At 42.5% G+C, this 22,031-nt stretch overlaps 1 protein-coding gene across 3 annotated transcripts in view; it reads right to left on the minus strand.

Annotated features, from left to right (window-relative positions):
• Nucleotides 1-4,186: 4,186 nt before the first annotated feature.
• Nucleotides 4,187-22,031, minus strand: part of MDM2 (MDM2 proto-oncogene) — a 45,778-nt gene continuing 27,933 nt past the window's right edge. Inside the window, exons 8-12 of one of the 3 annotated variants that reach the window (XM_053584712.1) lie at nt 19,018-19,178; nt 15,287-15,382; nt 11,789-11,944; nt 10,508-10,585; nt 4,187-8,092 (exon numbers count right to left, since the gene is read on the minus strand). In XM_053584712.1, coding sequence (XP_053440687.1) covers nt 7,517-8,092; nt 10,508-10,585; nt 11,789-11,944; nt 15,287-15,382; nt 19,018-19,178 — 1,067 coding nt within the window. In that variant the 3' untranslated portion in view covers nt 4,187-7,516. The remainder of the gene's footprint in view (nt 8,093-10,507; nt 10,586-11,788; nt 11,945-15,286; nt 15,383-19,017; nt 19,179-22,031) is intronic. The other 2 variants (XM_053584713.1, XM_053584714.1) reach the window with 2 other exon arrangements.

Raw genomic sequence — 22,031 nt, forward strand, 5'->3', positions numbered from 1 at the left:
ATAGCCTGGGAAGATGTGAACCAAAATTTAACCCTGAGAGATAAATGCACTTCATCTAGAACATGATAGTCATGAAAAATATTTTTAAAATGAAATTTTGGAATTAGTAAATGTATCATTTTGATAAATTGACTTTAAGCTGTTGGCAGGACACCCAGGCAGTGTGTTCTGCTGGCAGCAGAGTGTGGGTTTGAAACAGGTAAGTGGAATCTATTGGTTAAAGAAAAAAATGAACCTTTAAAGGAGAGCGCTTTGAAAGCAGTAGGAATTCAAATATGATTCGGTGTCTGCCTTCTCCCCAAAACAATCAATTATGTTTCTTTCATTCTAAATATTATAATGTTTCAAGACTACAATCATTTCAGATGCATGATGTGTAAATTACTGAACGCAAGGGAGTCCCCGTTCTGGTGGTTGCTTTACTGCTATTGTTCTATTTTATGTTGCTTTTCACTGGCGACATTTTACAGACATCTTCTATACAAGGCGCTTTCAGATACGTATCTTTTTTGCTTGTTTTTAAGGCAGGGTCACACCCAGGCTAGTCTTCAGTTCTGGGGCTCAAGGGATCCTCTCACCTCAGTCCCAAATAGCTGGACTACAAGCACATGCCATGACCCCTGGCATGTATTTATCATTTTAAAGCATTAGTTGCAAATGTCAAAAATTCCCTATTATACATAATGGAAGTCGCCTACATGATAGACAATATTGTCACCAATTTCTAAGCAATTGGTATTTTTTTTTTTTTTTTTTTTTTGTAGAGACAGAGTCTCACTTTATGGCCCTCGGTAGAGTGCCATGGCATCACACAGCTCACAGCAACCTCCAACTCCTGGGCTTAAGCGATTCTCTTGAGCAACTGGTATTTTTAAGCTGAAGAAGTACTTTATTATAAATACTAAATCAAAAACCTAATTCACGATGGCTCATGCCTGTAATCCTAACATTCTGGGAGACTGAGGCAGGTGGATTGCCTGAGCTCTGGAGTTCAAGACCAGCCTGAGCTAGAGCGAGACCCCTTCTCTAAAAACAGCTGGGCATTGTGGTGGGTGCCGTAGTCCCAGCTACTTGGGAGGCTGAGGCAAGAGAATCACTTGAGCCCAGGAGTTTGAGGTTGCTGTGAGCTATGATATCATGGCACTCTACCCGGGGCAACAAAGTGAGACTCTGTCTCAAAAAAGAAAAGAAAAGAAAAAACCCGCCCAATTCAACATCCAATCAGAAAGTAGTGAGCAGATAATAGTGACTACAAACTTGTCACAGTCCCAGGCTATCACAACTCATAGTCAGCTTCATAAGATCACAGAGCTACCCACTAATTAGTATCCTGAAAGCCCTTATTTAAAATTTAAAAATTCTGGGGCGGCGCCTGTGGCTCAAGGAGTAGGGCGCCGGTCCCATATGCCAGAGGTAGCGGGTTCAAACCTAGCCCCAGCCAAAAACCAAAAAAAAAAAAAAATTTAAAAATTCTGAATTATAGAGAGCTAACCCTCATCTGACTTAGGGGTCCTCAGGCTGCCACTTCAAGACTGAGGTCCCAATGGTTTGACTCATTTAAGAAATTCTTATTAAGCATCTACATATGTGCCTCATAATAAGGAAGTCCCAGCTGTTGGAATTTAGTGTCAAAGATGATATGATTGCAAAACTTTTTGTTGTGCTTGTTGTTCTGAGATAGTGTCTTGCTGTGCTGCCCAGGCTGGTCTTGAACTCCTGGCCATAAACAATCCTCCACTTTGTCCTCCCAAAGTATTGCATTACAAACATGAGCCCCTGCGCCCCACATTAGGGCTTCCATGCCAACAAGTGGCATGTCGACTAGCCAAGTTCCCTTCCCTGCCCCCAGCTACATCCCTTCTGGACCATTCACTATCATTTGAGAAACCACTTAAGCCAGCCTGCCATGTAAGATCCAAGTGAGGAAACGGCACTTCCCACCCCTGCCAGCAACATCATCCTCTCAAGGGGGTCTTCATGTATTGGCGGCTCCCACTGCATCGAGCTACCAGTAATAACTGTGCTTTCAAAGTGTGTAGACATGACCATTCTTGAAAAAGAAACACATTCTGTGTCTTTTGTTTACCCAGACATATGACATTCAAACAATTTTCTTTTTTTCTTTTTTTTTTTTTTATAGAGACAGAGTCTCACTTTATGGCCCTCGGTAGAGTGCCGTGGCCTCACACAGCTCACAGCAACCTCCAACTCCTGGGCTTAAGCGATTCTCCTGCCTCAGCCTCCCGAGTAGCTGGGACTACAGGCACCTGCCACAACGCCCGGCTATTTTTTGGTTGCAATTAAGCCGGGGCCGGGTTTGAACCCGCCACCCTCGGTATATGGGGCCGGCGCCTTACCAACTGAGCCACAGGCGCTGCCCACAATTTTCATTTTTAATAAAACTCATTATGAGGAAATTGGGGGATGCTAACAGTGGATTTTAATAAAGATATTATAGGCATAATTAACTATAATTTATTTTATGAAAAATATAGGAAAGTTAGTGGCTGAAAAAGATGGCAGAGATGTTTTCTAGTATTCCTTTGATTTGGATTCCCCTCACATCTCTGCTCCCTGTCACTTGAGCATCCAGCCCAGCTAGACCTGGTGACCGCTCTGCCCACCCCACCCTCCCAGTTCCAATCAGGGGAAGTGTGCACGGCCTGTGGCTCCACGCACTTTGTTTGTGTTCTGGTTCTGACTTCAGGAGCCCAATCTGCACCTCTGTCACCTGAGACTCCGGCACCCTAACTCTGGCTGGAACCTCACAGCATTCCAAATCTCTTAAATAAATTACTTTTCAATATCAGAATAAGGACACTTAGGCATGTCCTTAACCTCTCCCCCCCACCCCTCCAGCTTTTGGCTGACATACTAAACTAAGTAATAAATACCACCTTTCCCCCAGCTGTGAAGCTAAGCCAGCAGCATCTGGGGCTTGGTCGACACTGTCCAGAAAGGGCCAAGCCATGGAGGAGGCTCCAGCGGCCTCTGGGACCAAGGCCTTGCCAAGTGGACACAGTGTCTGCACCAGCCCTCAGGCTGTCCCTGAGAAGGGGTGCAAACGGGAGGAAGGCCTGGCCTGCTGACCAAGGAAGTCGGAGGGGCTCATGGAAACGTTGTGAGAACACTGTCATCACCACTCAGCAGGTCTCAACAGAAAAAGGGGAAAGAACGTGGGTCTGAGGTAACCTAGGTAACCAATGACTAATAGAAAAGAACAATAATGCCTGTAAGTGTGGAGCAGCCCGGGGGAGGCTTGCAGCCAATTTCAAAGGGAGAGGAAGATGGAGAGCAAGAGGGATTCACGCACCAGGCAGCCTTGTGTCTCCTCTCTCACCTCTTCCCCGTCCGGACCCACCTGCGACTCTCCTGTGGAGCTAAGCTTTCTCTTTGCTCTTAAATAAAATTCACACAGAGACTTCCGTGGTTGCTTCGCTCTCTACCCAGGCTGCCTGAGTGGCTCAGGTTCTGTCTCCACTCACTTTTGCTTCTGATTCCTGCTCTCGGTGGAATTTTCTAGATCAGCTGAATAATTGAACTAGGTCAACTGCGTTCACGAAACTGGGACTCCCCAGCCCCAAAAGTCCCTCCTGGGTGTTGTGAGCAGGACTGTGTAACAAGCAGCAGCTTTGTCAGAGCACGGGTGCCACCTCCCTGGCACAGACGGACGATGCCAAACCAAATTTCCCAGGTGAGGGTAAAAGTCAACACCAGTTGGACTATGTGACATGCAGCACTCTGGCCATCCCTGTCACGGACTAAGGTGCTTGAACATGACATTTAGAGAACTGGCCTGGGAGCTGAGGTTGATCCCTTGGGCTGAGTCTTGAATGAAGGGGTGGTCTGGAGTCCCGGTGCCTGTGAGGGGGGTGGCAGCCTTCAGATGTTGAAGGTCTCGGGGCCACCCATCTCCAGGCACTGGCCTTGGTCTTTCAGGAGCTCCTCGGACACTCCCACTTGGCAGTACCTGGGGACATTGGCCACGAGGCCCAGACACAGCATGCAGTGTCCAGAGCAACTCATGGGTCAAGCCAGGCCTACAGTATGGGAAGGGAGGCCAACTCAACCCAGCAGGGTGCCCAGCTGCTCCCATAGTCAGGCCTGGAAGCGGATGGGCCCCTCGCTCAACTCCTGACAAAACTGTTTCTAAGACCCAATAATCATATTCCTGAAACAATTCATCATTTAATAAATCATTTATTTGAAAATCTACATATACTAAACCTAAAAATTTAAACATAAAGTACAAGGCATGTAGAATGACACTTCATTTACAAATTTAAAATGTATAAATAGTTCATTACATGCTCTAAATGTACTTCATTTATAATCTTATTTATGCTTACCAACTCCCCTCAGAAGAAACGGACACCACTTGGTCCTAGCTGAAGTCTTTATAGTTCCAAATAAAGCCTTATTGAGGTCCTCCAAAGCTGAAGTACTGGTCACTTCAGCCCTTTGTTTCCTGCTTGTACAAGGGGTAAGTTGTGTGAGCACAGAGCTGTACAAACTCTCATCCTTCAGGTCTAAACTGACAGCCAACTCTACTGTCCTCATCAAAGTGTGTACAACTCACGCCTGGGAGGAAAACCCTGAAGTCAAGGTGGTTACTGTCACTATTTTGCTGAAGATTCCTATTCAAATATATATTAAGAAGTTAATCTACAGTTTTTTACTTCAGAAATTTTTAAAAACTTAAAAACTTTTAATTGGCCTACAATAATTGCAGTAATATTTGTGGGGTACAATGTCATGTTCTGATCCGTGTCTATACATTGTGAAATGATCAAACTGAGACAGTTAGCATATCAGCAATTCAAACATTCCTCATTTCTTTGTAGTAATACACTCAAAATCCTCTCTAGCTATTTTGGCTATTCAATCCATTAGTGTTAACTACAATAACTCTACTATGCAATGGGACACCAGAGCTTATTTCTAATTGTAACTTAATACTCATTAAGAAAGGTTTTATGTGCAAATAATGGCCAGTTCTGCCCATAAATTCTATTTTCCAGAAGCAGAAGCATCTTAAAGGAAAACTGCAAAAATCTTAAAAGGCACTGAAGATTCCTCTGCTTCTACATCACTGATAGGCTAGAAAAATAAGGCTTGCTCTGCTGGGACTCACACGTTAGAATCAAGTACTTGCCAAACTTTCAGGCTAAAATTACTCAACATCCCCAATATCTACAACCACCTATCAAAGTGAATCCCGGTCAAAACAGTACAGTGTAATTAGGCTTCCCCAAATAGTTAACTATTTTAAAATTGCACGTGAACTTTATGGACAGCCTGTATGAGGCCATTATGTTCTTCTAAAATGCTAATAAACCACAACAGGAAATAATGAAATCAAACTGAAAGACTGTCACACGGTCTTTCAAACTGTCACACAGATTAGTTCCTTACTGTACCCCCCACTTTCTAAGACATCTTACTACAAATAAATTTTATGTATCACTAGCCATGAATTGTTGCCATCAGTGGTTACATGACGCTGATGGGTACCATTACCCAAGTGACACGGCCAATTTAGGACTGTTTTGGAAACAACAGTGTAGGAGAGACATATTCCATTGAGAAGTTCTAAGCCTCTAAACGAAGATTTTCCAGTGTCAAGTAGAAACGGTACAATGAGACATTTAGGAAACCCAGTCCGTGTCCACAGCCTCCTCTTCTTGTCTCTGCTTTCCTTTACGGGCATGAGGGGCCCAGAGACGATGAAAGCTCTGCTGTGCTTCCTGCAGGTCTTTATTCTGCTCACTACACATGCAGCTCGCAGCTCAGCGCTTCTGCTCCAACTCCCTGACTCTCCTTAATGCATCAACAGTTTCACTCGACAGCTCTCACTGGCATTTGACAGGTTCATTTCTGCATTTTTCAAATTCAGATGAATTAACTTTTTACACCAGCTGCTTCATGGAATGCTTTTAGTCCACCAATCTTGTGAGGATGGCACTTTGTAAAGTTTTTATGGTATTTGGATTTACAGAATCTGAGCAGCCTATAATAGCTGCAGACAAAAAATACATCAAGGCCAGGGTAGATGGTCCCAAAGGGAAGTGACACTTCCCAATATGTACGGTCCTTACTGACCAAACACCAAGCTTGAGAGAAAGTCACTTTAGAATCCCATGTTCTAACCCATCTTTTTTGAAGAAAAGTGATGCATAATTTCTGGATAACTGATAGAGAACTTACAACCTTTTCAGCTAGCTTTAAAATGAGTTTTGTTTATCAAATTTCTAAATTCACTAGTTTTTAAAACTGGCTTTAATAAAAGGCCCCAAACCTAGGCAACTACCAGAAACCACATAACCTCGCCCAAAAAGGTACTTCAAAGCATCTGAGAGTTAGTTTTCAACTTAGGGGAAACAACAGACTCCACTAAATCCTAAAGAGCACTTTATTTTTGAGACAGTCTCACTCTGTTCCCCTGGGTACAGTGCTGTGGTATCACAGCTCACAGCAACTTCAAACTCTTGGGCTCAAGCAATCCTCTTGCCTCAGCCTCCCAAGCAGAGACTTACAGGCATTTGCCACAATGCCCAGCTCTGAAGAGGATATTTTGCGAAAAACGGCCTGGTGTGCTAGAGATTAGACTCCCAAGACAATTCCACATTTTACTAGGGAGCCTTAAAAAAGTTTCATCTTATGAGTGACAGCTGTGCTCCCTGACGACATCGTTACCACCGAGCCCTCACAGCATAACCAAAGGTGCTAAGGAGTAAGATGTCCATTTCCACTCACATAGCAACAAACACAACTACCAGCTTCTTTTTTACCCAGAAAGAATATTTTCAAGAGGCTGAGAAAAACTTAAAACACTAGAAGATTAAAGAGTTTCAAAAATGTAATCAAAATCTACTGCACATTTTCTCCATACAAGAAAGGTACTAAATAAATTACATTTAGGTGTCCTAATCATATACAAGTATTTTTAAAAATCAGATACTTCTCATTTAAGAGAAAGGAGCACAGGTAAAGGATGAGCTATGTATCCAACTCAAATTACGTTAAAAGCCAAATACAAACAGAAGTGAAATTTTCCCAAAAGGAAATAAATATTCACTATTCCTCTCCTGAAGTAGGTAAAGAACACTAAAGAAAAAACCTATCTGGATTGAGACACTTTCTCACTTTGACATAGTAAATAAAAATAAATTCCAGGGTGGCGCCTGTGGCTCAGTGAGTAGGGCGCCAGCCCCACATACCAAGGTTGGTGAGTTCAAACCCAGCCCCAGCTAAAACTGCAACAACAAAAAAAAATAGCTGGGTGTGGCGGCAGGCGCCTGTAGACCCAGCTACTTGGGAGGCCGAGACAAGAGAATCACCTAAGCCCAGGAGTTGGAGGTTGCTGTGAGCTATGTGACACCACAGCACTTTACCGAGGGTGACAAAATGAGACTCTGTCTCTTAAAATAAAATAAAATAAAATAAAATCCATGTTGTCTAAATTTTTAGAGTTACATAGTTAGAAATATATATTCTACTTTTATGGGCAGGTCGGCTAGGGGAAGTAAGTTAACACAATCATCTGAATCGGCTGTCTACACACTGGGCAGGGCTTATTCCTTTTCTTTAGCTTCTTTGCACAGGTGAAGCACGCCATAAGGTGTCCTGTTTTGCCATGGACAATGCAACCATTTTTAGGTCGACCTTGGCAAATCACACAAGGTTCAATGGCATTAAGGGGAAAGCTGGATTCCACACTTTCTTCTTTGTCTTGTGTTTCTTCCCTTTCAGGCTCTTTGACGTCTTCTTGGCTGCTGTAAATAATGCTATTAGAAGTTGACGGCTGAGAATAGGCCTCGCTGTCTTGTGACTGGGAGGCCTGTGTGATTTTATCATCTTTTTCCTCCACAGATGACTCTTTGGAATCTCTCCCTGTAGTTTTTTTACAATCCGGAACATCAAAGCCCTCTTCTGCTTGTGTTGAGTTTTCTAGTTTGGCTTTCTCAGAGGTATCCCCTCTCTCTTTTCCTTTACCTTCAGGAAGCCAGTTCTCACGAAGGGCCCAACACCTGTTGCAATGTGGTGGGAGGGGAGGATTCATTTCATTGCATGATGTACATTTCCAATAGTCCTTCAATGAAAAAAGACAGAGTTAGTTTCTAGAACCCTTAACTACTAGTCCTAACAATGCCAACTTTCAGCATGTCTCAGGGAAAATGAATCACACAGCTCAATATTTAGCATCTCATGTTTTATATAAAACAGTCAATGTGTACAGCATGAAGACTTACAGTTAATAATACTGTATACTGGAAATCTACTGAGAGTAGATTTTAGGTTCTTTAACCATACACACAAAAAAGGTAACTGTTTAAGATAATAGGTGACAACTTGCTTGACTGTAGTAATCATTTCACTATTTATATATGGGGGTGCCAAAAAATGTATACACATTTTAAAGAAGGAAAAAACTGTATTAAAATTATAATACTCAATATATACCAGTAACACGCGTTATCCTCTATCTCGTAATTGCAGAAGTCAAACATACTATTATGATTTTAATACTATTTTTCCTTTCTTAAAATGTGTATGTATTTTTTGGCACCCTCTACATCTGTCAAAATATCACATTTATGGCTCGGCATCTGTGGCTGAAGTGGCTAAGGCGCCAGCCACATACGGGTTCGCATCCAGCCCGGGCCTGCCAAACAATAATGACAACTCCAACCATAAAATAGCCGGGCGTTGTGGCGGGCGCCTGTGGTCCCAGCTACTTGGGAGGCTGAGGCAAGAGAATCGCTTACGCCCAAGAGTTGGAGGTTGCTGTGAGCTATAATGCCACGGTACTCTACCCAGGGGGACAGCTTGAGGCTCTGCCTCAAAAAAAAAAAAAATCACATTTATAAATCTCAAATACATACAATAAAGCAAAGATTTTAAAAAGTCAACATGTAACAATCTCTCTTCAAGTATGAAACTGTAAACAATTTTTTCCCAGCCATATCTACCTGAAAAATTCTAGAACTAAAAATGCATTCACTGTGATATTAATCATGTACCTAAAAAATTTCAGGACACAGATACTGTTGGTTCATTTAGTTGAAGCAAGTGCTATGGGATATTTTACTCTGTAAAGTGACCTGGTCCCACTCCCTTAAAGCCTCAACCCTGAACACGATTCTCCAGAGTCCACCCAATCAATCTAGATAAAATGTGCCTCCTAGAGAAAGCCTCCCAATCCACCAGGGGTAGGACTACCTCAGCAACGCTCTCAATCACAGCTCAACTCAGACCTCCTGGTCTCTACTCTCAAAGGAAATGCTACCATGTTCTTCTCGGTCCCTGTCCGCAACGTACGCCGCTTTGTCCATCCTTCCCTGTGTTCCCAAATGTGTAACTGTTCCTTCTTCCTTATCCCAACCTTTCTCTGCCAAACCAGTCCAACACACACTCTTTTAGGCCCCCAGCCCCCTTACAGAACTATCCTCACTCCTTGCCTTAGCTGAAGCATGGGCCTTGCCTGAGTAACTTTATAAGTAAAACAGCCATGAGCAGGGCTTTCCCTCTATAACAGCGGTTCTCAACCTGTGGGTCGTGACCCCTTCGTAACAATGAAAATACATCACAGCATTAGGAAGGTTGAGAACCACTGCTCTATAACCGTTTTGAGACTGCCTAACAAATGACGTAAGACAGTCATGATAAGGGCAAAGACTGGTCACTCTCCCACACTGGTTCTTTCAAAGTTATCAAAGGTGATTTCCCCTAGCTCATAAAACCGAAGACAAAGGTCTTATGATATTGAACAGAAAATGCTTCAAAAAGTCTAATGAATTGCAAGATCTCCTTGTGTACCTAAAATATTTTACTCAACTTGACATCAAATGGGTCAATTAGTTACTAGTTTTCTACCAATACAGCAAATATTTTGAAAAAGATCTTAATATTTCATCTTTTGTAAATCTGGATAATTAGTATTTCTAACTCAGAAAAAAATGAAATTTATTCCCCATTCAAATATAATAAAAGTTTTAATTAAGTATTAATTAAGAGCAAAAATTAAACTGGTAACACTCAGTTAAATAAAAACTTTCTAATACCTCAGGAACCCAGTGAAACACACATGAGATACGTTTTAATTTCTTTAATGGCAAATTCTACCATATTCTTATACCATATTGATTCTACAAATCAATATTAAAAATCTTTACATTTATAAAAACAAAACAGTTTACATTTGACAAGACTGGCAAAATGCTGGTGACTGCGACAGCTTGGTGAGCACGCCGAGATATATCACACCACTCAGTGCTGTACACACTTGATAAAAGTTCAAATTCCAGAACATAAAAATAAAATTATAACAGATCTCATAACAAATAAAAGAAGAAAAATGCTTTAAATGATTCAGATTTTAAGAAAATATTTTAACTTTATAAAAACCACCCTATTTCCTGGAGGTCTTGAGACCCCTACACATATTTTCCCAATCTTGACCTCAGTAGTATTTTTTGATTCCTTCATAAAGTAGATATATACTTACAGCTAAAGAAATTTCAGGATCTTCTTCAAATGAATCTGTATCACTCTCCTCTGCTTGATACACAGTAACTCGATACACCTAATAAAACAAATTCATCAGCATCAATTCATCACCTTTCTTCCTTCAACTAAGGAGGCTTCTTAGCAGTAAGTCCTAAAACAAACACTGTGTACCACAATAAATGAGAAATTCTGAGACGATGGTCAAGTGTAGTGAGGACAAGGGGGGAAAATGGAGGACAGTGAAATCTCAGCCTGGGAAAGGTCAACAATGTCTAAAACAAACAAAACTAAACAGTCAACATTAAGTGGTTTTATGCTATAAATATGGAGGTATTAAATGACGGGGAAATAGCTAGAAATGTTGAAAGCAGTCACTTCCAGGAAACATAGATGGAGGTACTATTTGACATTAAAACTCTGTCTATGAGGCCAAGTGTGATGGCCCATGCCTGTAATCTGAGCAATCTGGGAGGCTGAAGTGGATGGATCACTTGAGCTCAGGAGTTCAAGACTGGCCTGAGCAAGAGTAAGACCCCATCTCTACTAAAAATAGAAAAACTAGCCAGGCGTTGCAGCAGGTGCCTGTAATCCCAGCAATTTGGGAGGCTGAGGCAAGAGAATCTCTTGAGCCCAAGAATTTGAGATTGGTGTGAGCTGTGACACCACAGCACTGTACCCAGGGTGACAAAATGAGACGCTGTCTCCAAAAAGAAATTGGGTCTATGTCTCACTTTTATAAAAAGCAAGTTAATATCAGAAGAGGGTAACTGAATATTTTAAAAAATGAACAGACCATTATAAGAATGTTTCTTAAGGCCTACTGACTTTTTTTTTTTTATAGAGACAGAGTCTCACTTTATAGCCCTCGGTAGAGTGCCGTGGCATCACACAGCTCATAGCAACCTCCAACTCCTGGGCTTCAGCGATCTCTTGCCTCAGCCTCCCGAGTAGCTGGGACTACAGGCGCCCGCTACAACGCCCAGCTATTTTTTGGCTGCAGTTAAGCCAGGGCCGGGTTTGAACCTGCCACCCTCGGTATACAGGGCCGGCGCCTTACCGACTGAGCCACAGGCGCTGCCCTAGGCCTACTGACTTTTTGGCATTAACAAGAATATAATAACATAAATCAAAAAATAAGATATATTTCAGTTTGAACAAATCAAGAGGCAAGGGTTTCTAGTGAAATCTAAATAATCTGAATATATTTATTACTGCAATCTCAATGTCAACGAACATGGAAAAAACAATTTTCTAATATAATTGGAGGGAAAAAAATTACCTCATCATCTTCATCTGAGAGTTCTTGTCCTTCTTCACTAAGACTATAATCTTCCGAATCAAGAGATTCAACTTCAAATTCTACACTAAACTGATCTGAAACTGAATCCTGATCCAACCAATCACCTGAATGTTCACTTCCACCAGCATCAAGATCCTGAAGAAAGAAAAAAAATACTGTGATTCAATATACATTACCTCCTAGCCTGTGACCGTGTCCTAATTCATCCCTGAGCCTCTATTCCCCCCAGATCCATCCCACACGCTGGCACTAGATTAAGGTTCAAGATTAGCACTGCCACATTATTATTTCCCCTATTCAAAACCCTACTGCAGCACTCTGGGAAGCCAAAGCAGGTGGATTGCTAGAGCTCAGGAATTTGAGACCAGCTCTGATCAAGAGCGAAACCCCCTCTCCACCAAAAATAGAAGTAGCCAGGCATGTGGTGGGTGCCTGTGGTCCCAGCTACTCAGGGGGCTGAGGCAAGAAGATCACTTGAGCTAAAGAGTTTGAGGTTGCTCTGATTATTGACCCACAGCACTCTACTCTACCCAGAGTGATAGAGTGAGACTCTGTCTCAAAAATTAAAAAAAACCACTCATACCTATAATCCTAGCACTCTGGGAGGCCGAGGTGGATGGGTTGCCTGAGCTCACGGGTTCAAGACCAGCATGAGCCAGAGTGAGGCCCTATCTCTAAAAAAAAAAAACAAAACAAAAAAAAAAAAAAAAAACATAGCTGTGTGTTGTGGCGGGCACCTGTAGTCCTACCTACTTACTTGGAAGGCTAAGGCAAGAGAATTGCTTTGCTAAGCCCAAGGAGTTGGAGGTTGCTGTGAGCTATGAGGCCACAGCATTCTACTGAGGGGGACAAAGTGAGACTCTGCCTAAAAAAAACCCACTGCAGAAAGGAAAAAGGCCACAACCCCTTGGCATTGAGGGTACACAGAGTTTAACTGTATCAACATCTTCATCTTATCTTCAACTAGACACCCTGCTCCCTTAGTAAATAGACAATCTAGCCAGATCTAGATTGCTTCCTAAATTAATCATGACACTTCAACTTCCATACATTCCCCCTTCAACAGGAATGATTTGACAGTGTCTAAATCCTACTAATCCTTCATTGACTAAGCCTCTGTCAATACTGTGACTGAAAGAGATTTTCCACCTTTAGTCATCTTTACTGTTAATACTTACATATTACTGACTACATATTCTCAACACATTGTGTAAAACTTAATTTTGTATGCATGCTTTTCATCTGAATTATATGTTCTTTGAGAGCTAATACTTGTCTTAATCATCTTTATATATTAAAACTGGTAGAAGCCAGGCCAGGTACAGGGGCTCACGCCTATAATCCTAGCACTCTAAGAGGCTGATGCGGGTAGATTAAGCTTACAAGTTCCAGACCAGCCTGAGAAAGAGTGAGACCCTGTCTCTAAAAATAGCCAGGGGTTGTGTTGGGGGCCTATAGTCCCAGCTACTCAAGAGGCTGAAGCAAGAGGATCACTTAAGCCTAAGAGCTTGAGGTTGCTGTAAGCTATGATGCCATGGCACTCTACCAAGGGCATCAAAGTGAGACTCTGTCTAAAAACAAAAACAAACAAAACTGGTTCAGGCTGGGCACAGTGGCTCATGCTAGTAATCCTAGTGCTCTGGGAGGCTGAGATGGTTGGACTGCTTAAGCTCAGGAGGTCAAGGTCAGCCTGAGCAAAAACTAACTGGACATTGTGGCAGGTGCCTGTAGTCCCAGCTATGCTGGTGGCTAAGGCAAGAGAAACTCTTGGGCCCATTAAGTTTGAGGCTATTGTGAGCTATATATAACACCATGCACTCTACCCAGGGCAACAAAGTGAGACTCTATCATAAACAAACAAACAAATAAATTTGGTAGAATGCTGCAACAAGACATATATTTATGAGAGTTTTCAGACTTAATTTTTAAAATTTTGTCTTTAAGGCCAGGCTCAGTGGCTCACACCTGTGATCTTAGCAATCTGCGAGGCCAAGAAGGGAGGGTTGCGTAAGCTAAAAACTTCGAGACCAGCCTGACCATGAGTGAGACCCATTTCTACTAAAAATAAGAAAAAATTAGCTGTGCAATGTGGTAGTGCCTATCGTTACTTGGGAAGCTAAGGCAGGAGGATCACTTGAGACCAGGAGTTTGAGGTTGCTGTGTGCTATAATGATGCCACAGCACTCTACCCAGGGCCACAGAGTGAGACTCTGTCTCAAAAAAAAAAAAAAAAAAAAAAACTTTAAAATTCTGCAGCTGCTCATCTGATTCCTCATTTTTGGACTTTTAATAAATTGTTTAAGAACCTAGTAAGACCTTCAGCCCGTATTTGCTGTTAGTGGCTAAAGGTGGGATCACACACGCAGCAAAGGGCCACAACTGTAGAAAGTCAGGATACGGACAGTCTCATTAGATTAGCCACTGAGGAGCTACTTAACCTTAGATGTTATCAGTTAGCTCCAACAGGATACAACTACTTCACCCGTGAAAGGAGTTTAAATGAGCTCTAAAATCTCCATCATTTTTAGAAACAAAAACAAAGCATATTATTTTATGACTTCTGACATCTAAAGACTTTTTTAGAGTGATGTTAGAGAAAGCATTATCAAGATACACTTCTAATTCCTATCAAGGGCTCTATCAGCAAGTAGGTTAGCATCAAAGTCAAGGTAGAATACGGTACCATGTCTAATAAAACAGCCCAACAAACCAGGTGTTTCAATTAAGTGAAGTCTTCAGTGCATTAATTTTAGACTAAAGAGATAAATCACAAGAAGAACTAAGTCTCAGAAAGCATATTCTACAGTAAGGGTCTGCGAAATGTTAGCTCACTGCCCATCTAGTTTTACCAAGTTTTACAGAACACAGCCATGCCTTTTTGTTTACCTGTTGTCCACAGCTGCCTGCATGTCACAACAGTGAAGTGAGAAGCTGCAACAGAGACCCGATGGCCCACAGAGCCCACAGAATTAACTATATGGCTCTTAAGTTTGCCAACCCCTATTCCAGGGTGCAACAAAGAATATAACACTGGGAGTGGTTTTAAAAAGTTTTGGCTAGCTAGGCGAGGTGGCTCACACCTAGAATCCTAGCACTTGGGAGGCCAAGGCAGGTGGACTGCCTGATCTCATGGGTTAGAGATCAGCCTGAACCACAGTGAAACCTCATCTCAAAAAACATAGCTGGGGCCAGGTGCGGTGGCTCACACCTGTAATCCTAGCACTCTGGGAGGCTGAGGCAGGTGGATTGCTTGAACTAATGAGTTCAAGACTAGCCTGAGCAAAAAAGCGAGACCCTGCCTCGACTAAAAATAGAAAAACTGAGGCAAGAGCTTGAGCCCAAGAGTTGGAGGTTGCTGTGAGCTATGATGCCATAGCACTCTACCCAGGGTAACGGCTTGAGACTCTGTCTCAAAAATTAAAAAAAAAAAAAACAAAAAAACCCAGTGTTGTGGCGGGCGCCTATAGTCCCACCTACCTGGGAGGCTGAGGCAAGAGAATCACTTGAGCCCAGGAGTTTGAGGTTGCTGTGAGCTGTGACGCCACTGCTCTCTATCAAGGGTGACAAAGGACTCTGTCTCAAAAAAAAAAGTTTTGGCTAATGTTCAAAAAGAATGACTCAGAAACTGTTAAATACTGTATATTTTAAAAGCATCAGATTGGCTTGCAGTAGAGGCAAGAGGATCACTTAAGCCCAATAGTTTGAGGATGTTGTGAGCTATGACATCATGGCACTCTATCCAGGGTAACAGAGTAAGACTGGGTCTCAAAAAAATGAATAGGCCCAGTGCTCACAGTTCAGTGGTTAGGGCACCAACCACATATACCGTGGCAGGCAGTTCGAACCTTGACTGGGCCTGCTAACTATTGCAACTATAACAAAGACAAAATAGCCAGGTATTGTGGTGGGCGCCTATAGTCTCAGCTACTTGGGAGGCTGAGGCAAGAGAATCACTTAAGCCCAAGAGTTTGAGGTTGCTGTGAGCTGTGATGCCATGGCACTCTACCAAGGGAGAGATAATAAGACTCTTGTCTCAAAAAAATAATAAAAATAATAAATAAATAGCCAGACGTGGTGGCATGTGCCTATAGTCCCAGCTACCAGGGAGGCTGAGACAGGAGGGTCGCTTGAGTCCAGAAGCTCTGGGCTGTAGTGCACTATGCTGACTGGGTGTCCGCAATAAGTTCGGCATCAATATGGTGACCTCCCAAGAGCAGGAGGCCCCCAGGTTGCCTAAGGAGTGGTGAACCGGCCAAGGTCAGAAATGGAGCAGGTCAAAGCTCCTGTGCTGATCAGTAGTGAGATCGCACCTGTGAATAGCCACTGCACTCCAGCCTGGGCAACATAGCAAGACCCCATCTCTTAAAAAAATAAAAAGTCGTTTGACAACTACAACCGAAAAATAGCCAGGCGTTGTGGCAGGTGCCTGTAGTCCCAGCTACTCGGGAGGCTGAGGCAAGAGAATCGCTTAAACCAAGAGTGTGAGGTTGCTGTGAGCTGTGACGCCATAACACTCTACCCAGGGCAACACAGTGAGACTCTGCCTCAACAATAAATAAATAAATAAATAAAATATAAACCATCTGGTATGAAGTCTAGAACACAGTTTCTCAATTTCTTAAACCCAAAACAGAGGAATACAATTTAAGTCCCTTCGTAAATTGGTGAATAATGACACCAAATGATGACTGTACCATTCCCACATGAAGTCAACTAAAACAACAGAAAAAAAATTGGCCCTACCGGCTCGGTGCCCGTAGCATAGTGGTTACAGTGGTTACGGCACCAGCCACATACATTGAGGGTGGCGGGTTCAAAACCGGCCCAGGCCAGCTAAACAACAATGACAAATACAACAAAAAAATAGCCAGGTATCTTGGCGGGTGCCTGCAGTCCCAGCTACTTGGGAGGCTGACGCAAAAAAACCTCTTAAGCCTAAGAGTTTGATGTTGCTGTGAGATGTGATGCCATAGCACTCTATTGAGGGCAACACAGTGAGACTCTGTCTCAAAAAAAAAAAAAAAAAAAAATTGAACCTACCAAGTTTTTACAATTAGGGACTGAGTCAAAAGTTTAGTTTTGTTTTTTGAGACAAAGTCTCATTCTGTCACCCTGGGTAGAGTGCTGTTGTGTCATAACTCACAGCAACTTCAAACTCTGGGGCCTGAGCAACCCTCTTGCCTCAGCCTCCTGAGTACCTGGGACTACAGGAGCCCACACCACAACACCCAACTAGTTTTTCTATTTTTAGTAGAAATGGGATCTCACTCTTGCTTAGGCTGGTGTTGAACTCCTGAGCTCAGGCAATCCACCCACCTCAGCCTCCCAGAGTGCTAGGATTACAGGCATGAGCCACCATATCCAGTCCTAGCAGATTTTTTTTTTTTGTAGAGACAGAGTCTCACTGTACCGCCCTCGGGTAGAGTGCCGTGGCATCACTCGGCTCACAGCAACCTCTAACTCTTGGGCTTAAGCGATTCTCTTGCCTCAGCCTCCCGAGCAGCTGGAACTACAGGCGCCCGCCACAATGCCCGGCTATTTTTTTGTCGCAGTTTTTGGCCGTGGCTGGGCCTGAACCCACCACCCTCGGCATATGGGGCCGGCGCCCTATTCACTGAGCCACAGGCGCCACCGTCCTAGCAGATTTTTAATAGTTAGGATTTTGTAAGAGAATACAGGACAGGACTAAAACACACAAACAAAAAAAAAAAAGAAATACCCTCCTATATTCTGTTTTGATAACAAAGCAGTGTCCAGGTACAAAGAATAACAAGGATTAAAAATATCATTTAGGTAGAACTCTGATACAGTTTTTTAAAGACTGTAAGTTTAAAGTGGTATAGTAACTCTCTCTCTCTCAGGTAGAATACGGTGTCATCAGCCCAGCTCTCAGCAACCTCAAACTCCTGGGTTCAAGTGATTCTCCTGCCTCTGCCTCCCGAGTAGCTGAGACTACAGGTACCTGCCACAACACCCAGCTATCTTTTTTACATCACTTGTAAGGAATAAAATAAGCCAAAACTCAGTTTGTGCACCCATCAAGTTTACTTCAATGGATTCAATTTTCAGATCACACAAATTTGCTCTCAAGAACCTGTATTTTTTTTTTATAGGCTTTTTAAAATGTTTTCATCATCTTGACTACCGCTGGATCCCCAAGGCCACCTCCACTACATGAAACCAGGCACAGAAACCACTCAGACATCTGCTGAACGAACCTGCTCAGACCAGCAGGAGCCCACCATGCCCTCTAGTGGCCTGCAGAGTGACAGCGCCGTTAAGTAACTGCTGACTGCTGGCAGGTCAGTGTGGACACAGTCCCGTCTTAGAAGAGAGAAGTGTGAAGGTGACACAGGAAGTAACAACAGGTAAAAGGTAAGAACAGGGCTGCCACCACAGCTGGTTCAGCCTCCTGCGTCATCTAGAGAACTGTACAAAATGGTCACTAATACCCAGAAATAATAACCAGGAGACACTACCGTATTAACAAAGATTTTTAAGCATTCTTGTTAGCAACAATTTTTACCAAACTTCTTTTAGGGACATCTCTTAAGAATTTTCTTCCCAATACTTAGAGACTCTGTATCAGTTACTCTCCCGTAATCCATGCAATAATACGCCCATATTTCACAGCGTTAGTGAACAGATCTTCCCTCAAGTCTCCACCTATACATGGCAATTGTTAAGCTCAGATTATGTTGACTTATTTGCTTGCAGCTGTAACAAAATATACATTTACTCAAATTTGTCTTAGAATCCTAAGATATTTCATTGAACCAAATTTTTTATTTTATTCCTTTTTTTTAATTAAATCATAGCGGTGTACATTAATGCAATCATGGGGTACCAAGTGCTGGTTTTATATACAATTTGAAATATTTTCATTTATTACCTATTTTTTAAAAAGCATAACTTCCAAATTCTCAGGTTATGCTATTCTCCAATTAATCTGAATTTACTATTGGTGGCAGTGATCTAAAGAGATTCTCTAATACACAGAGTGACATTAATAACCATTAATATCGGTGCCAATTTTACCAATATCAGTGTGCCTGCACTATCTTGCACTATTCACCCCAAACCCGGGGTTGAAGGTAGAGATCAATTCAGTAGAGTTTTGTTTGAAAGTTAAAATTCACCACCATATTTAGCAACAAAAGACTATTATTATTAAAAGGATCTGTTTTGTGAAATTTATGAGCACATACCGGGTGTGACGGTGTCCCTGGAGACTCACTGGGGCTGCTTCTTTCACAGCAGATCTCCCTGATCACACACAGAGCCAGGCTTTCATCAAAGGAAAGGGAAATACTATCAGATCTGTGACGTTTTCTCTGTCCTTCTCCAGACAATTCGTCTGAATTTTCTTCTGGATGTGCAAAGGAAAAAAGTAAATTACTGTTCAGAGACTGATTTAGAAATAGAGTTCAGTTTCAAGAAAACTTAGCTTTAAGAAAATTAAACAGAAAAATTATGAATTACTATTATTTCAAAACCGAACACTGTTTTATATGATCTGTCCAACTGAGAGATGTAGCAGAATACTGTATCTTAAAAAGCTTTCTACTCTTTTTTTTTGGAACTTTATCTCCTTAAACCACAATAAATTTTTTTTTTTTTTTTTTTGAGACAGAGCCTCAAGCTGTCACCCTTGGTAGAGTGCTGTGGCATCACAGCTCACAACAACCTCAAACTCCAAGGCTTAAGCAATTCTCCTGCCTCCGCCTCCCAAGCAGCTGGGATTACAGGCGCCTGCCACTGTGCCCCGCTATTTTTTTGGTTGTAGACCGTCGTAGTTATCTGGCAGGCCTGGGATTTTAACCCAACAGCTCAGGTGTATGTAGCTGGCACCTTAGCCACTTGAGCTACAGGTGCCAAGCCATAAACCACAATTAATTTAACCTGAAGTTTTTTTGTTTTGAGACAGAGTCTCAAGCTGTCACCCTGGGTAGAGTGCCATAGCATCACAGTTCACAGCAACCTCTAACTCCTGAGCTCAAGCGATTCTCCTGCCTCCACCTCCTAAGTAGCTGGGACTACAGGCACCCACCAAAACGCCTGGCTATGTTTTGGTTGCAGCCAACATTGTTGTTTGGTGGGCCCGGGCTGGATTCGAACCCGCCAGCTCAGGTGTATGTGGCTGGTGCCTTAGCCGCTTGAGCCACTGGCACCGAGCCTAACCTAAAGTTTTATTAACCAAACGATCTAGGATTATTCTGTCAAAACCAAACATCATGATGTAAGACTTCTTTTTTCTTTTTCTTTATTTTTTTTTTTTTTTTGTAGAGACAGAGTCACTGTACCCCCTCAGGTAGAGTGCCATGACGTCACACAGCTCACAGCAACCGCTAACTCTTGGGCTTACACGATTCTCTTGCCTCAGCCTCCCAAGCAGCTGGGACTACAGGCGCCCACCACAACACCCGGCTATTTTTTTGTTGCAGTTTGGCCAGGGCTGGGTTTGAACCCGCTGCCCTCGGCATATGGGGCCAGCGCCCTACTCACTGAGCCACAGGTGCCGCCCAAGACTTATTTTTTCTAAAATAAACCAAATATGTTTATTTAGCAGGTATTCATTTTCTTTTTTTTTATCAGCTGAATTTAAGATTCAGAAGGTACTCTTAATGTTTCAAATTCTTCAGTACCCTATATTTTCAATAGAAATTAAAATCAGTAAAAACTGTCCATTTTATTGTAAATAAAAAAATTATCTGACTTAAGTCGGAATGTCAGCCAAATCTGATATGAGAGTCCTACCTAAGAACAAAACCACTAAGCACCTGTAAGAGAACAGCCTTATAATATTAGTAAAGTATTTCACACTACAAAGCCCTCAAAAAAAGACTGCCAATACTACTAGACCACATTAAGGTTACATGGCAAAATAAAACACCGTAAACAAAAATTAAAAGGGAGGGGCAGGACCTGATGGCTCACACTTGTAATCCTAGCACTCTGGGAGGCTGAGGCAGATGGACTGCCTGAGCTCAGTAGTTCAAGACTAGTCTGAGCTAGAGCTTGACCCCACCTCTAAAAACAGCCAGGCCATGTGGCCAGTGCCTGTAGTCCCAGCTACTTGGGAGGCTAAGACAAGAGAATTGCTTAAGCCCAAAAGTTTGAGGTTGCTGTAAGCTGTGACGTCACAGCTCTCTCCTGAGGGCAGCAAAGAGAGACTCTGTCTCAAAAAAAAAAAAAAGTTAAAAGGCAAATGTCAGATTAGATGAAAATACATGCAACGTATCTAAATAGATAATGGTCAAATATTCAGATTATATAACAAAGTCCTCCTAAAAATCAAGATACACTATTTTTCTTTAGTCAAAAATTAAAAAAAAAATCATAGAGGAAATACAAATGATTAATAAACAAGAAAAAAATCTACCTTCTAAGGGTCAAGGAAACGCTAATTGAGATAAATTATTTTTCACCCATGAAAATGACAAAAACGAGTGGACTTCTTCTCGGTTGGAAATCTTACCCCACCTGCACCCAGGTGGGATAAAGCCATTTTAAGTGCACAAGCCAAGCCACCGTTTTTGTCTCACGCCTCAGAATACTCTTTCATCTTTGGTTCTGTAACCTTTCATTTGGTGCTGAAACCTACGATGCAGAGAAGCCCCTTTGGGGGGACAAAGTATATCCCATCGGACCCACCTAAACGGACTCTTCCAGGGAGAGGAAAGAAAACGGGAAACCTCTCCAACCCTGCCTAAACTTCATCCTTCTAATGGTGAGCTTTATTGTCCAGAACCCCTTTTCCTTTTTTTTTTTTTTTTGCAGTTTTTGGCTGGGGCTGGGTTTGAACCCACCACCTCCAGCATATGGGGCTGGCGCCCCACCCCTTTGAGCCACAGGCACCGCCCCAGAACCCCTTTTCTAAACTTTTTTTTTGGAGGCAGAGTCTCACTATGCTGGCCTGGGTAGAGTGCTGTGGTGTCATAGTTCACAGCAACCTCAAACTCTTGGGCTTAAGCGATTCTCTAACCTCAGCCTCCCAAATAGCTGGGACTACGGGTGCCCGCTACAACGCCTGGCTATTTTTTGTTGCAGTTGTCATTGTTGTTTAGCTGGTCCAGGCCGGGTTTGAACCTACCACCCTTGATGTATGTGGCTGGTACCATAACCACTGTGCTATGAGCGCTGAGCCATCTAAACTTTTTTTAACTTCCGTTCCCATCATCTATCCTTAACTTCCTCTTTCCCTCTCCCTCCATCTCTGGAT

The sequence above is a fragment of the Nycticebus coucang genome, chromosome 3 (assembly GCF_027406575.1).
Source record: "Nycticebus coucang isolate mNycCou1 chromosome 3, mNycCou1.pri, whole genome shotgun sequence".
In the NCBI taxonomy this organism is placed as follows: domain Eukaryota; kingdom Metazoa; phylum Chordata; class Mammalia; order Primates; family Lorisidae; genus Nycticebus; species Nycticebus coucang.